The sequence below is a fragment of the Haliaeetus albicilla genome, chromosome 12, assembly GCF_947461875.1.
Source record: "Haliaeetus albicilla chromosome 12, bHalAlb1.1, whole genome shotgun sequence".
Classification (NCBI taxonomy): Eukaryota; Metazoa; Chordata; class Aves; order Accipitriformes; family Accipitridae; genus Haliaeetus; species Haliaeetus albicilla.
Window position 1 is genome coordinate 30,656,036 of NC_091494.1, and position 14,761 is coordinate 30,670,796.

The window sequence follows — 14,761 nt, forward strand, 5'->3', positions numbered from 1 at the left end:
GATCATGCGTATGTCTGCTTTGATTTTTGTTTCTCAAGTACATAAAACCCAAAAGCATCTGTCATGGCCAGAGGGAAGTTTAACTGGTTTAGCACATGTTGTTACCTTGAGTTATTTAATGCAATAGGGACCTGATGGCGGAGCTACTTTAAAACTTCTGGGCAGAGACACAGGTAAACGGGACTGATCTGGCTCTGCTGGGGCAGATCTCAGAACCCAGCATGTACTAGATTTGAAGAACAAGTAGTAAGAACAGAGAAAAGACAATACCATTTCAACCCTATTACTCCATCTTTTTCTTCTTTTCTTTTTCTCAGCATAGTAAAAATGTAAACAAAATAAGTAGTCTGAGGAGCATTTGAGGCTGTCAATTCAGGTTCAGTAAATACTGCTGTGTCACTGCCAGGTTTAAAGCTGACATTGTTTCTCCCGTGTTTTTTGGGAGATGGAAAAAAACCCCTTAATAATGTAGTCTTAAAACTGAAAGTAACCTGCAGGCTGAGGAGCTTCCTGACCCACCCTCTAGGAAGGAGAAACACCAAAGATTTTAGGTGAACTTTTCAATGGCAATTGTTCTCCCATCCTTTTTTTCAGCAAAACAGTATGGAAATTTCTATACAAGAACACACAACTCACAATAAATCAATTCCAGAATGGTTATCAAGATGAAGTTTCAGACTTAAAAACAAATGCCAGAACAAAAAGAGTAACAAATACAGAGATTCAGGCCTGCAAGAAGTGTATGTTAAGATGGGATTTACCCATCACTTACTGGTTCCCCAGCAGAAGGAAGGTTCCAGCTGCAAATGCTGGAGGAATATATCACATACAAAGGATAAAGGGTGCAGGGAAGAACAAGGACAAGACCAAGACAAGGTAGGAGCAGAAGAGGGAAGAAAGCAGAGAGGACTTGGGGGGTCATTCAAAGGTTGGACTGATTGTACAGAGACAGGGGGAACCACTGATTTGGGTGGCAGTGACTGGTCTGGATTTAGATGAAGCCAGGAAGCTGCAGGTGATTTGACTGTGTGGTCTGTGATTGCTTCGATGTAGGGAGGGACATGCTGCCCACACTCAACTGCTAAGCTGGGGTCAAGTACATCAAAAGGAGGAGGGAGCTAGGGCAGAGGAGGCAGAAGGGCTGGAGGGACAGGGCTGAGCAGAGAGGGGCAGGGTTTCTGGCCATGGAGGAAGCAAAGAAACATCTCCAGGCTGGGATGAGATGGTGGAAACAAAGGGGAAAACAAACGAGTATCTTTGAATAGCATCTGAACTCTCAAAACTGGCTAAAGGATGACATGGGCATCCCCAAGTTTATTAGCTCAAGAGGGCTGGATAGAGAGGTGCCAATAAATGTGCCAACCCATGTGCAGAGGTAAGACAAATGAAAATCATGGTTTTTCAGAGCTCAGCAAGAGCACTGTCAGGGGTATTAACACATATTGGTACAAAGACCAAACCCAGGGAAGCTTTGGAGGAACTCTGGAAGGCCTGCTCTCACTCTAAAGAGGGATGACCAGACAGGTTATATGGTGGTGATAGGCTGCCCCAGACATCTCCTGAGGTGTCACTTCTGAGGTCAGTGTTGGTCCACCCTGTGGTGGGCATAGGGACATGAAAGGTACTCTGGGTTTCATAAGTTCCTACGGTCAGAGTAATGTCAGGTTTCCACAATAAAATAAAGGGCATTTTGAAGGGTGTGAGAGCAACCACTGCAACTGGTTTAGAAAGAGACATTTCTGTTATGAAAGTGGGCAGGGGGACTCCTGAATCTCTTCATGGTCTTTACCTATCATGCATACGAGAAAGTAGAGGACATTGTGCAGTGAATCAGGGGCTTCAGTAGGTTATCCCAACCAGACCCATGCAAGTATGGGCTGGGCAGCTTGGATTTAGCTGTGAACCCAATCTCTGGCCTCTTATTGTAATGCCAAAATCATGTCAGCTTAGGAGCCCTTGGCCCATGTTCACTGTCCTTATAACCTATCTTAGAAATATGCACAAGCAGCACTATGAGTTGGGTGGCTTGGCTGACAAGATGGACCCTAGGCCGGTTAAATCTGACAGGATCTTGCTGATGTGGATGGGAGAAAGGAGCAATCAGACATGGGGAAACACAAGGTTGATAGGTAAAGTTATAAAAGACTGGGCCATATTTCATTGTGCGCAGTATTTAAAAAATATGGTCCTATGTTTAATGTTAATGGAAACCATCATTCATGCATCATTGCCATAGGAACATTTCTATTAACATTAAACATACTTCGATACCAGTAAATCTTACTGGCTGGCAGAGGAAAGTTACAACGTGTGTAATTTTGCTCTTTGTTTTCTCTTACCATGTGTAGGTGTCTGGGTGGCACTGTTTAGTATCAGGTGATTATAATTTTGTTCTTGGTCATCTGAAATTCACAGAAAAAAGAAATCCTTTTAAGAAACAGCTTAGCATACCCACTGATCTGCAGATGATAATTACAGCTCACAGTATTCACAGGAAATCTCAGCATGATTAAAAAAAGGAGAAGAAAATGCTTAAGAAAGCAGAAGATTCTGTTATGTAGTTCACTTAAAATTCCAGATGCAAGAAGAATACGATAATGGGAAGCTGCTCCCCTTCTGCTGAGCCTGCAAATTAGAGTTATTTGCAAAGGTAAGAAGCATGTCCAGACAGGAAGAAACCACAACTGGTATACCGACATCGGTGGTGTGTTCCTGGGAACTGCTGGAATCTTGCAGCCCTTACTCCACTGCTCCATCTCCATCCAACATGGAGGTTTTCAGGACAGTAGCCCCAACTACATAAAAAACACTCTCCCACTGTGACCGCAACCACAACAACAATGTCCTGTGTGAGTACAGGGAAAGATCAAATAAGTGGCCTCATAAACACAGGAGGTAGAGTTAAATAGGTGCACATGGACTGTAGATCTCCCTCCCCTGAGAAATGAAAATCCTGCAAGACCTCATGCATTCAGTATTAAATGCATCATGCTGCAAAGTAGGAGGAACAATCAATGGCAGGATGACTGCTACCATTGAGGTTAGTACCTACCCTTTGGGCTGGAAAATGACTTTCTCTCTTTCTCACTGTAATAAACCATTAAATAAGTGACTGCTGATAAACTGTCATTTTTAGTTTCCAGACAAGTCTTCAATAAGGAATGAATTCTTTGTCCGGATCTTTACAACCCATTATGGCACTGTAGTAAAGTAGGGTGAGATGAGATTTCAAGAAATCTTCTTGCATCTCATGCTCTCCTGGTGCAGGATCGGCTAGTCTGATGTCTAGTCTGCTATTCTTAATAACCTATCATTGATATTTCACTTTCTCCCCAGATCTGTTTCATTAGGTCTTTCTTACTGCTTTTTAGGCCAATTTCTTCTTTCCTGTCTACCAGGGACATGGAGAAAATCCCTCTTATTTCTGCAATATCTCTTTACAACAAAGCTGTTACAACTACAGCTGTTACTGTCCCTTAACTTTATTCTTCAAGCTAAACAATGCCATTTCCTTTATGTTTCCCTATAAAACTTGCTTTGCCTTTGATTATTGTCATTCTAGCATCCTGTGCTCTCTCTGATTGACCTAGATCCTTCTCAAGTCTGGAATACAGTCTGGGACATGTTTCTGAGAAGAGACCTTACAAGTACAGAGTGGAGTGGCTGGATTTTTCCCAGTCATCTACTCTTGTTCACACAAACTTGCACGATATTTTTTTTTCCTGGTTCATGTCGAGTATGTGATCCTTTATGATTCCTTATTTCTTTTCCAAAGAACTGCTACCTGTCCAATTGTTCTTCAACACATACAAGGCTTTTTAGTATTCCTGTTTCAGTCCAATGTGTAGCATTTTTCTCCATTTAATCAACTTATTCTCAGTCTATTTCTGCAATTTTTCAGGAACATTTTATATTCTAATCCCATCCTCTAATAGATTTACGGTCATCCAAACTTCGTATCATCTGCAAAATTAATAAGCAAATTCCTTTTCCACCAGTAACAAAAAGACTAAATGCAGAACCACATCAGTTCATCCTTTTACTGATAATTTAGTTACCTTTTTGGTTAGTCAGCCATTATGGTACCTACCCCATAGAGGTTCATTAAGAGCATGCTTCTCAAACTAGTCTTGCATTACTTTCCCAGAAACTGCTGAAAATCTTGCTAAGGGCATGATCTTTAATATAAGCTATTTCTCCCTAGCCACAAAACACAGTAAAAAATAAAAATAAGATTAGCTTGACATGATTTGTTTCTGAGAAGTCCATGTTGGTTGCTATTTTATCTCACTGGAAACTCATGTCCCTGCACAGTATGTTGAATGTCTGTGCACAGCCAGGATTAAAATCTGAGGTTATGTATTTGGATGACAACAGACTGGACACCTTAGCTTACATCTCCATCTACAAAACAGGCACTCATTGTATACACAGGCAGCTGAAAACAGAGAAAGGAATTAGCCTGGCTACCAGTCTTTGATAAGCAAACCTTGAAAGGAGATCAGGTTCACGTAGACTCCTGAAGTGCCCTTGAATAAGTGGCCTACAAATCACCTAAGTTAGAATATTCCTTTCAATCCTCCACTGCTGGTTACTTTTAGCAAGCAAAAATACTACAGTAACTACTTTTGTAATTTTACTTCAGTTTCTGTTCCTCCATATAGTCTAATTTCACTTTAACATGAAAACTGGACTGGAGGATGGGTGGGACAAATAAGAAACTGGATATTTCTGGAATCGCTGTAACTGTCCAGAGGGACTTTCAGAGTTATGGGATCAGATGGGACACTTTTCATCTAGTTTGCAGTAAGCATGATACAGAATCCTGCTCACTAATTTCTGCATCAGGTTTTAACTGTTTCTGGAGTTCAAACAGATCTTCTCAGTAATATGATTTTAAAAGACTGTATATGATGGTAAGTCTGATACATGTCTAAAAGAACTAGCTGCAGTATTTTTAGTCTTTATTACCCAAACCCACAATATACTTTAGGTCTTAACTGAATAATCTATTAGATCTTTCATATTTTCTGGTGGGACTAAGAAAACAATTTACTACTAGAAAACTCTTCCACATGTAGATGTTTCTAGATCATGAGGCTTGTCAAGCATCAACTTGATTATTCTCTTAGATAATCTAAGTATTTTGTGCTTCTGAAAAGCTGTGGGGCCAAGGTCTGGGCCAGTATGTATACACTTAATCAGATTTGGTTCATGACATCATTGTCAAGCAGAAATGTGTTTTGAATATTAATATCAATATTGAATATTGACTGGTGTTTAATCATTGTAGCGAGCAACAGGACTGCCAGACACACAGCTTTGGAGCAGTCTCTTCTATGCAAAATTTTTAGTGGTTTTTTTTTGGTTGCAAAGGCAGCTGTTATGTACAGTGTACATTAGGGGCATCTATGTCCTGAGAACAACTGTTTCTCTCTTATGGCTGGTTTTCTGTTATCAAATTCATAAAAATACAGAATCACTGAGGCTGGAGGCACCTCTGGAAATCATCTAGTCCAACCTCCCTCACAATGCAGGATCAGGTAGAGCAGTCGCCCAGGACCATGTTCATTAGAGTTTTGAATATCTCCAAGGATGGAGACTCAAATCCTCTCTGCAAATCCTCTTCCAGTGTTCAACCACCCTCACAGTAAGAAAGTTTCTTCTTATGTTTAAGTGGAATTTTCTGTATTAAAATTTGTGCTCATTACCACTTGCCCTGTCACTGGGCACCACTGAGAAGAGCCTGGTTCTATCTTCTTTACTTACCCATCAGTTATTTACATATATTGATGAGATTCCCCTGAGCCTTCTCTTCTCCAGGCTGAGACGACTCAGTTCTCAGCCTCTCCCATTACAACAGATGCTGCAGTCCCTTAAACATCTCCCTGGCCCTTTGCTGGACCCACTCGAGTTTGTCTGTGTCTCTCCTGTACTGGGGAGCCCATCCCTTGTCCCAGCACTACAGATGATTCTCACCAGTACTGAGCAGAGGGAAAGGATCACTTCCCTTGACCTTCTAGCAACACTCCTCCAAATGCAGTCCAGGATGCTGGTGGCCTTCTTTGCCACAAGGGTGCATTGCTAGCTCATGATCAGTTTGGTGTCCATCACCTATTTTATCGGTTATTTTACCCACCATTCATTACCTTATTTATAAGTTATTAAATCTGTTTTTGAAAGTTGCAAACTAGGTAGTAAGCAATGAGCCTGTTGTATTTTTTTGATGACCTCTCCTTGACATTTGCAGCTGATAAGTTCATTGAGCATGACTAAATTGCTATACAGCCACTTCTCTCCTGAAAGCCTTAGAAAGTAAGATATTTCCCCAGGAGGTCTCCATCCTTCCACATGCTTTGTATAGTAGCCTGTTGTTCCTATGCTAGTCCCTCTGGGTTTCAGCCAGGTGTAAGGCTGCGGTCATACGGGGTAGCTAAGGACAGCAAGGACTTCCAGCCTGGCTATAGCAAAGCTAATTTACGAATCAAATTGCAGAAAACATCCAAACATCCAAACTGTTTGTCCTCTTCTCAACTAATGTTGCTTACACACTACAGGAGCTGACAGATAAAAGGTTACACAGAGATGGAGACACTTGTGTGTGTGAAATGCAAGCATTTAAGACAGTAGCAGACATAAATTGAACACATCAATTGTTCCAGAAGGGAAACAAGAGGTTTCTCTCTCTGGAAAACACAGAGTACTCCAATGCAGTCACTTACTCTCACAACCTCACTCCTGGGTCAAAGTGTGTCTTCATGGAGGACAATTACACTTGCATCTACGTAAGTGTCCTGAAACCAGGACAATAAGTAGGAACTATTGTCTTCTGATTCTGATCAGCTTTCCATTTCACCCCATATACTTTCTCTTTTCCCTTCCCTTCCCTTCCCTTCCCTTTTTTTTGCCTCTAAAAACCTCAGGTGCTTTGAGGCTACTGCTTAAGAAATGGCATCCAAAATATAGTCAGACCTTGAATTATTGGCATTTTCACATGGCTGAGCTAATCAGACATCTCAATGCAGCACTGGGCTTCATTTACCACTTCTGTAGCCTATTGTAAACACTTTCTAAGCAATAAAATGCTTTAAAATGATGGCTGAGCCTTCCTGCACCTCTTCAGGTTTAACAAGATAATGCTGTTAATTGTGAAGTGCCAGTTAGGCAGAAGCATATCTATCGTTGAGACAAGGATCTGAGTTCAAAGCTATTTACTAGGAAACTCCATTAGGGAAATAAAGGATTCACAGTGCTCTGAATTGCCAGACCACAATACAAAATATCTAAGCACAGCTGGAGGAGTGATCAGATACAATAACCAGCAGAAAGAATGAGACATTTTACTGTCAGAAGGGAAACCAGTGCTCCCAGACCCTTTGCAATCTGGGAGAAGACATGTGGAAAGACAGGGGTTTTAAGGTCTTCAGTTTTTTTTTCCAAAGGAAATGGTTTCACATGGTAAGGACAGAAGAAAATGCTACATCCCACGCAATTATATGTGTGGTCTCTGTGTGAATTCAGTAACCGCTGCTCTGGGAAATACATTTTCACCCACGCAGGGAAGAGGAGTCTGTGATGGGGTGCATTTATGAAAGGACAAGGGAAGATGCTGTTGGAGGGGATGAGCTGCTGCAGGGAGAAAGAGAAGTCTGTAGGTACTGGGAAATGCTAAGGGACAAGTTTCTGCCTAGATGGCCTTGCTGCCATGCTGAGGTGGCCCTTCTGCTGCAGCTACCAACCTAAGGACTCCAGAAACTCTCAGTGCTACTGGGTAGGATCCACCAGTAAGTACCTCTTTACCTTAAAGTACAGTGAAACCAATCCAAATGTAGGCTGCTGCTGACAGGAGCAGGGCAGCCCCATCTCCTGCCCTGACAGTGTCCCTGCAGGTGAGCCTGTACAGCTGCCCCACAAATCCTGGGGAAGTGGCCCAGCTGAACATGCAACATGCACAGCACCTTCAGCCAGAGTGGTCCCCAACCAGGCTCCCCACCCTGCAACTCCCTGGCCACCAGTGCCAGCACCCACAGGCACTAGCACTCTACTTCTACTGGTTGCAGTGACATCTTGGACCCTGAAAAGGGGAAATCTTCCAAGTTCAGCATCCAGGGGAGCAAATGAGCCTGCGCACCACCGCTGAGTCCTTGCTGTCTCTCTTGTCCCTATCACTTCACCACATTTCTCCATGTCTCTCCATGGAGGTGACATTCAGATAGGCTGGTAGCCCAACATGGTCAGACCAGGTGTGTCTTGCAGGAAGAGATGGTTTCTGCTGCGCCAGGAGTCAGGGTTCAGGCAGGTATGTGAGAAGGGTTCAGGTGATCTCCTAAACTTCCCCAAGAGCCTCTCTCCTTAGTGTCCCCAGCCTGTGTTCGAAGACAGAGAGGAGGGATCCCTCTATTAATTCCTGAAATTTCACTGAGAGTGCACATGCATTTTTTAAAAGACTTAGTCTAGGATCAACTGTGGCATCTAACAATTGATTTCAAGAAGTTCGGGCGTCTTCTCCACGGAGGATGATAAAACATAAAGTTGTAATTTTCCCAGTGAATATGGAGAGTTCTTTATGTCCTGCAGTAGCTGAGCGACTTTGGTGTTGGGGCAACATCACCCCCTCAAACGTCTCTGGGCCATAAGTGCCCAGAGCAAGTCAGGATCTGGTCCCGGGGACCTGAGAGAACCCTAATGGGCAACTGAAATCAGAGCACCTGGGTTAGCTCCGGGTTGGGATGCTGCTGGACAACTTTTCTGCCCCTTCTTCACAGAGGCGGGTCTCCTCATCTGCTGAGGTATTGATCTCAACATTGAAAGGAGCTCTTCTTCCCATGGTCACAACTGACAGCTCTGATTTGCAGCATTGTCTGAATTGTCTGTCTGAAGCAAACCCTGGGTAACTGATGAAGAAAACCTTAAATAACCCCCAAAGAGTTCCCATTGCACTTCCTATCCAGGAGAGCCTCTCAAGAAACAATCTTTTTGCATAAGGACTTAACCTTTCCTTTGGTACTTGGTTTTAGTCTTCTCTGGGGTATATTTTTTCAGTCTCAGGGATTTTGTATGTGTTTATTGTTAATAAAACCTAGATTTATTGTGTTCTATAATGGAAAAAAATTCAAGTGTCAGAATATGGGAAGAAAACACTGTATTTTCCAGCCTGTCTTTCCTAATAAAGTTCCTTATAAAAACTGCAAAGCAAGGATATTTTTAATATATACCAACTATATTATAGATACGTGATAGTTCTGACAGTCATGCAATATTTTGCATTAGTTTTACAGTATTTATTGAAGTACTGGGAACTGCTCTGAAATCTGTAGTCTACAGGACAAAAGAAATGGACTAAACAGGAGCAATCAGCCTATGAAATACAATTCCTTGCCTTCTGCCCCTCTGGTCTTTTCAGCAACCTCAGCATTTGCCTACCTTCGACCTTATTCCCCAGCTGAGATTTTCAGAGAAGGGTGTAACAAGCAGTTTATTTTTCTGATGACAAGATAACTGTTTGGCATCTGCACTAATGAAGAGAAAATCCCTTTCAAGGGCTAATCTTCCAGGGTACTTAAATATGACAAAAGACTTCAGCCTTTAGGAACTGAAAGAAACGCAGACCCTAAAGGCAAGAAGGAAAGCAGACCAAAAACTGATGATGAGAATGTAAATACTTTTGGCATAAAGCTGCTCATTTATCATCTGCCTGCCCCCCCTCCGGCATTTTCTATTCACTGTTTGTAGTCCAGAGGGGAACCGTTGAGCAGATGTCCTTTAACTGCTGCCATGCTGGTCAAGCAAAGCTGAACAGGGTGCCTGGACAAGGGGAGCAGGCATCAACCCTTTGCTATGCAAAGCCTTTTCTCATTAGTTTAGATTAGACAGAGATGGTGGCAGACAGCAGCTCCCAGCACGAAGTGCCATCCCAGGGAACTGGGGAGGCTAAGCCCGTGGTCCCTTCCTAAGGGAGGTCTGTCCAGCCAGCCAGGACTCTGCAGTGCCTTATCAGAGGTGATGAGCATATGAATACTTTGCCTAATAGATCATTAAGTCCCAGCTGTCTTTCATGTACATTAGCCAATAACTGATTAGTCTATACTTTTTATGCTGTGAATATCCTGCTTGCAGAGTGTTTCTGCACCTGGCTAACAATGCCCAAACAAACTGACCCCTAAAAAAGGGACTGTAGCAAGGGGCACACAAGACAAAACCAAAAATTAAGCTACTAGTAAAGTCAGCATGTCAGTCATTAAAGGGGCTGGAAATGCCAGATTAAAGGCTGTCCCCAAATCCTTAATTTGATATTCATTATGTCAGGTTTTTGTTCTACCATTCCAGCCTATTTTTCAACTGTAATCCTGTGACTCATTCATTGAACAGGATGCTTGGGGAATAAGGCAGCTATTCAAGAGTTATTTTAATCCTCATTAAGCGGTGAATGGCCCTGTTCTTTAGTATCCCACGCCATCCAAATCCTGCACTGATTATGGAACTGTTATTTTCCATGCAGACTTTCCTCTATCGTTCCTCTAAGCCTCACAAACAGCTTTCAGACTCCCATCACAGGTAGGGTGGGGTCTGTCAGCCCCAGATTTAAGATGAGCCAGAAAGCAATTGAACTTGCATCTGCAAGGTTTTATTACTTTTGAGGATCAGCCATGGAATGCTCAGGTCAGATTTTTCAGGTCACACAGGGGATTTTTAATAGGATTTTGCAAGCATAAATCAGATCCTAATTAATCATACCACTTTTGTGGGGAAGGTAAGGCAGGTGCAACTGTTCCCGGTTTACATGTGGGGAAAAGGATGAAGGCAGGTGGAATCACTTCCCCGCGGCCACACAGTAACATGAGGAGGACTGGAAATGCTCCCCCCAGCCCAGTTCAGCCCCAGGCTTGTTAGTCTCCATCACAACCCTGCCAGGCCCAGCAAGAGCACGCCCTGCCTGACTATGGCTGTGGCAGCTCGCTGGAGCTCCACGCTTCTGAAAACCATGTTGCAGTTGTTTGAAACTTAAGGAACAAGAAACCAAAGCAACTTTAAAAGGCTCTGATTAACTATCTCAGCTTCCTCCAGGCCTTTCCCACATGGCAGATGCTGCTGTTTCACCCACCGCAGCAGAGCCTCCCAGGAGTGCCCCCATATCCTCGCACAGAAGCTCCCCTCCTGCCCGCCCCGCTGTGCGCCCTCCTGAGCACCATCACTGAGGGCAGCCAAAGCTGTCACCACTGGCACGGTTGCGCAGATGCTCTGTGTTTTGCTGGCATAGCAAGGTCAGGCAGGAGGCTAGTGTTTCTCACACCTGGAGCCGCTGCAGACTTGTCAGCAGGATTTGCGCTGTGGACTTGGCTGCAGGAACTCCCTGGCAGGGGCAAGAGAGAGTCTGGTTCACCTGGATGCCAGTCAAGTGCTTACCCTGCCGGCCTCCTCGAGCTGTCGTTTGGTGCCTCATACTTCTCACATCCTGGGACTGCTACAAGCCTCCTTCTCTGTACAGCAGTGACTTTATGCCCAGAGCTACTCTGTCCAAGCAATGCTCAAGGCAGATATCTTTTCAGAAAATACCTGTCAAGTAACTAAAACCTGTATGAGTTAACATTTCACAGGAAACTTCAGCTCAGTCGTTTGCTGGTTTTTGACCTCTTGTTTCTACACTTTAAATGGAAGTCTTTCTAAACTGTAAAGACTTTATATATAGTTATAGGCAGAGTTTAGTCTACCCAGAAAGGGAAAGAAATGGCAGAAACCATTGCTCTGGATGAAGTAATTGCTCTAACTGAGCAAGTTCCTGATGGAAAACTATAATTTTGCTGTTGGACTTGCTACAAACAGTGTTTCTTCTCGGTAGTTTTTTTTTAATGTGAGTGTGCTTGTATTATCTACAGGCATGTAACACATGAGTGCATGTGCTATGTGCATGTAGATGCTGATGCATACATATATGTACCACCTGGTCCCCATTGAAGAAAAGCAGAGCGTGTGTAGGGACAGGGGTCATTTAACTTCTTTACATTTTTGACTTTGCAACAGGTAGGTATGTGCCTCGCAGCCATAACTGCTTCACAGCAATGGGTATTGTTCATTCATTATTTTAAGGCTCTAGGAGATGGAGGATTAAATGAACTGTAAGAGATCAAGGAGGAGGTGAATGTACAGCTGCAGGTGGAAAATACTCAGCTGCAATGGGCACTGAAGTTCTGGAGGTTACATCTGACCACTTCAGAAAACCAGCATGGCCCACTGAGCTATGCCAAAAAACTGGTGGAAAATAATCCTTCTCCCCCAAACATCTGAGTAAAAATGGGTAGCATGAGGAGGACTGCCTCTTACAACAGGGCTTTATGTTCACTCAAAAAATATGTCTCCTCTGTTGAAAATATGCACAAACACACACTCATTCACAGTGGTTCTCTTCCTCCCACACACACCTTATATCCAGCAATGGAACAAGTACCATGTAAACCATGCCCACTCATGAACTCCCTACACACAAGCATATTTCTCCTTCACAGTGCATTTATGTAGATACTCACTTACTCTTTCAAAAGCATTAAAGTGCCAAACTGCAAAAGCAAACTGTCTGGAAGAACTTGGTATGAGGAAAATACAACTTTTGTTTTTGAGCAACTACAGCTAAAAAGTACACCTACAGAAAAACAAAACCACGAGAAGTATATTTCTCAATCTTGGCTAAAATGTTATTTTAAAAAACAGCAACATAACAGTGAAGATAAAGGTTACGCAGAGCTCCAAATATCTCTCTCCAAGGAAACTGATACCTTTTGAAGCATCTTTGGAAAGGCTGTTTTCTTGATGAAGAAATGTTTTTCCTCCATGTAGACAACAGAATATGAGGTCTATCAAAAAGGGCAGCTTTTTCCAATGTTAACAGAGCCTTGCTAGACTCACCAGCAGGAGGCTCTGGAAAAGAGACATATCCCGCATGGGAATTTCTCAACAGCAATGCCTCTGATTTTAGAAAGCAGTAATTACAATGACACCCATCCCCCAGAATGGGAATGTTTGAACTCACTTTTGATCTGGAGTTTAAAATCTCTCCATAGCATTTCAGATTTTATTTCCTCTGATTTTCTTTGTTTCTAATTTACTTAGTTCTGCCCTTTCTCGCATGTTCCAGCATAAGTCAGGAAAAAGAAGTGGTGAAATAAATAGAAGAAATCCAGATGAAGAACAAGGACTTTCTCTCTGGGAGAGAAAGCTCTGCACAGCTCATGGCAAACCCCATAGGATAAACTTAGTTGGTGTTGACAGTCAGTGCCTGGGATCCCCTCTGTGTTTGAGAACTTCACACTGACTTTCCAAACACAAAGTAATTAGATAAATATGGACTGATTTTCTCAAAAAACAAACAGCTGAGCAGGCTGCATGACTAACGTTAGACAGCAATGCACAAACAGAATCTGGGGGAGCAGTCCTGGATGCTAACCTTTATAAACACGTTTAAAATACGCAGATCGCGGTGAAAACATATGGTCAGAATAGAACAAAATGTGTCCTTTAAAGGGCATTTCTGAAGATGAAGTTGATTTTAGAAGATATAAACAGTATGGGTTTCTAAAGCAGGATTAGTTAAATGCAATCTTTCATGGAACACAGCCAACTATTGCACATTCGGAGTGGAGAGATAATTATGCTAATACCTTTAGAAGAAACACATAGTTGTTTTTAAACCCATGGTATTGGCAGGAAGGAGAAGGAAAGGGAATGCAAAGTCCTCCCTGGTTTTCCCTCTTTCATGAAGTACAAAGAGAAACAAAAAGTGAGGACGAAATCACTGCAAGAAGGGCTCTCCAGTGAGTCCAGTGGGGCTGGACTGTGCTTCCACTTCGAGAGCAGAAGTCAAAGACCCTATTCACTGCTGTACCTTAGGAAACAGCCAGGGGTGCCTGGTTGTCCCATCGTACTCTCTCTTTATACTGAAAAGACACAGAATTTAGCAAAAAGCTAAAAGTAGAAGCCTCCTTGCTTGTTACACTCCAGGCATAATTCACAGAAAAAAAGTCTTATTTGGATTCCCATGGAACCAAGTGGCTCAGAATTGGTGCTTGTCCTGTCACCCAGGCCATTACAGGAGGATGCCCAGGGACACAGCGAGGAGGGTGGGCTGCCAGCTTGCACGGAGTAGACTAGAGTCCAGCAGGGCTTTTCCAGCCTCTGTTCTGGCTTAGGAGTGATAAAGTGCCACTTTATAACCAACATGATGATCAAGATAAGCAGACTCTTAACACATCAACTGGTTTTAAATCACTCTCAAGTCATAGAAATTCACTTGCTCTTAATCAGCCAGCAAGACATGGCCAGCATCAAGGTGTTTGGACAGAGAAGCAGGGACTTTATATTACTCTCTGCTAGGGGCCAGGAAAAAGAACGTATGTGTTGTGATTTTTTGAAGTTTACTTTGTCCTTTTGCTGATTTCTAGCATTTTCTATTCCTAGATGCAGGACTTGTTTGCATGCTTGTTAACTGCTAAACATGGCTTTGGGCCACTACTTTATAGACAATTAAGATCCAGATACAATCTAACACTGATCATATTCTTAACTTTAAGCATGTAAGTGAAGTCACTAGCACTAATCAAGCACTTAAAATGAACCATGGGCATAAGTGCTTTATTAAGGCAAAAAGAAAGTGGCACTATGTTAAGGAAGAACTAAAAGCTCTATTTAAATCCATCCCTAATCCTAGCAGCAATTAAGCAGATGGTTAATTTTAAGCATCTGCTTAAGTCTAACTGAAGTCACATTAAACAGT

The 14,761-nt window shown here is 42.7% G+C and overlaps 1 protein-coding gene across 4 annotated transcripts in view; it reads right to left on the reverse strand.

Annotated features, from left to right (window-relative positions):
• Window positions 1-14,761, reverse strand: part of SHISA6 (shisa family member 6) — a 263,056-nt gene that overhangs the window by 25,731 nt on the left and 222,564 nt on the right. For 3 of the 4 annotated variants that reach the window (XR_011327180.1, XM_069798870.1, XM_069798869.1), the window contains exon 4: window positions 2,340-2,402. The exons of the other annotated variant lie outside the window; for it this stretch is intronic. Coding sequence is in view for 2 of the 3 variants with exons in the window: in XM_069798870.1 (XP_069654971.1) it covers window positions 2,340-2,402 (63 nt within the window). In the remaining variant the exon portion in view is untranslated. The remainder of the gene's footprint in view (window positions 1-2,339; window positions 2,403-14,761) is intronic. 4 annotated transcript variants of the gene reach the window in all.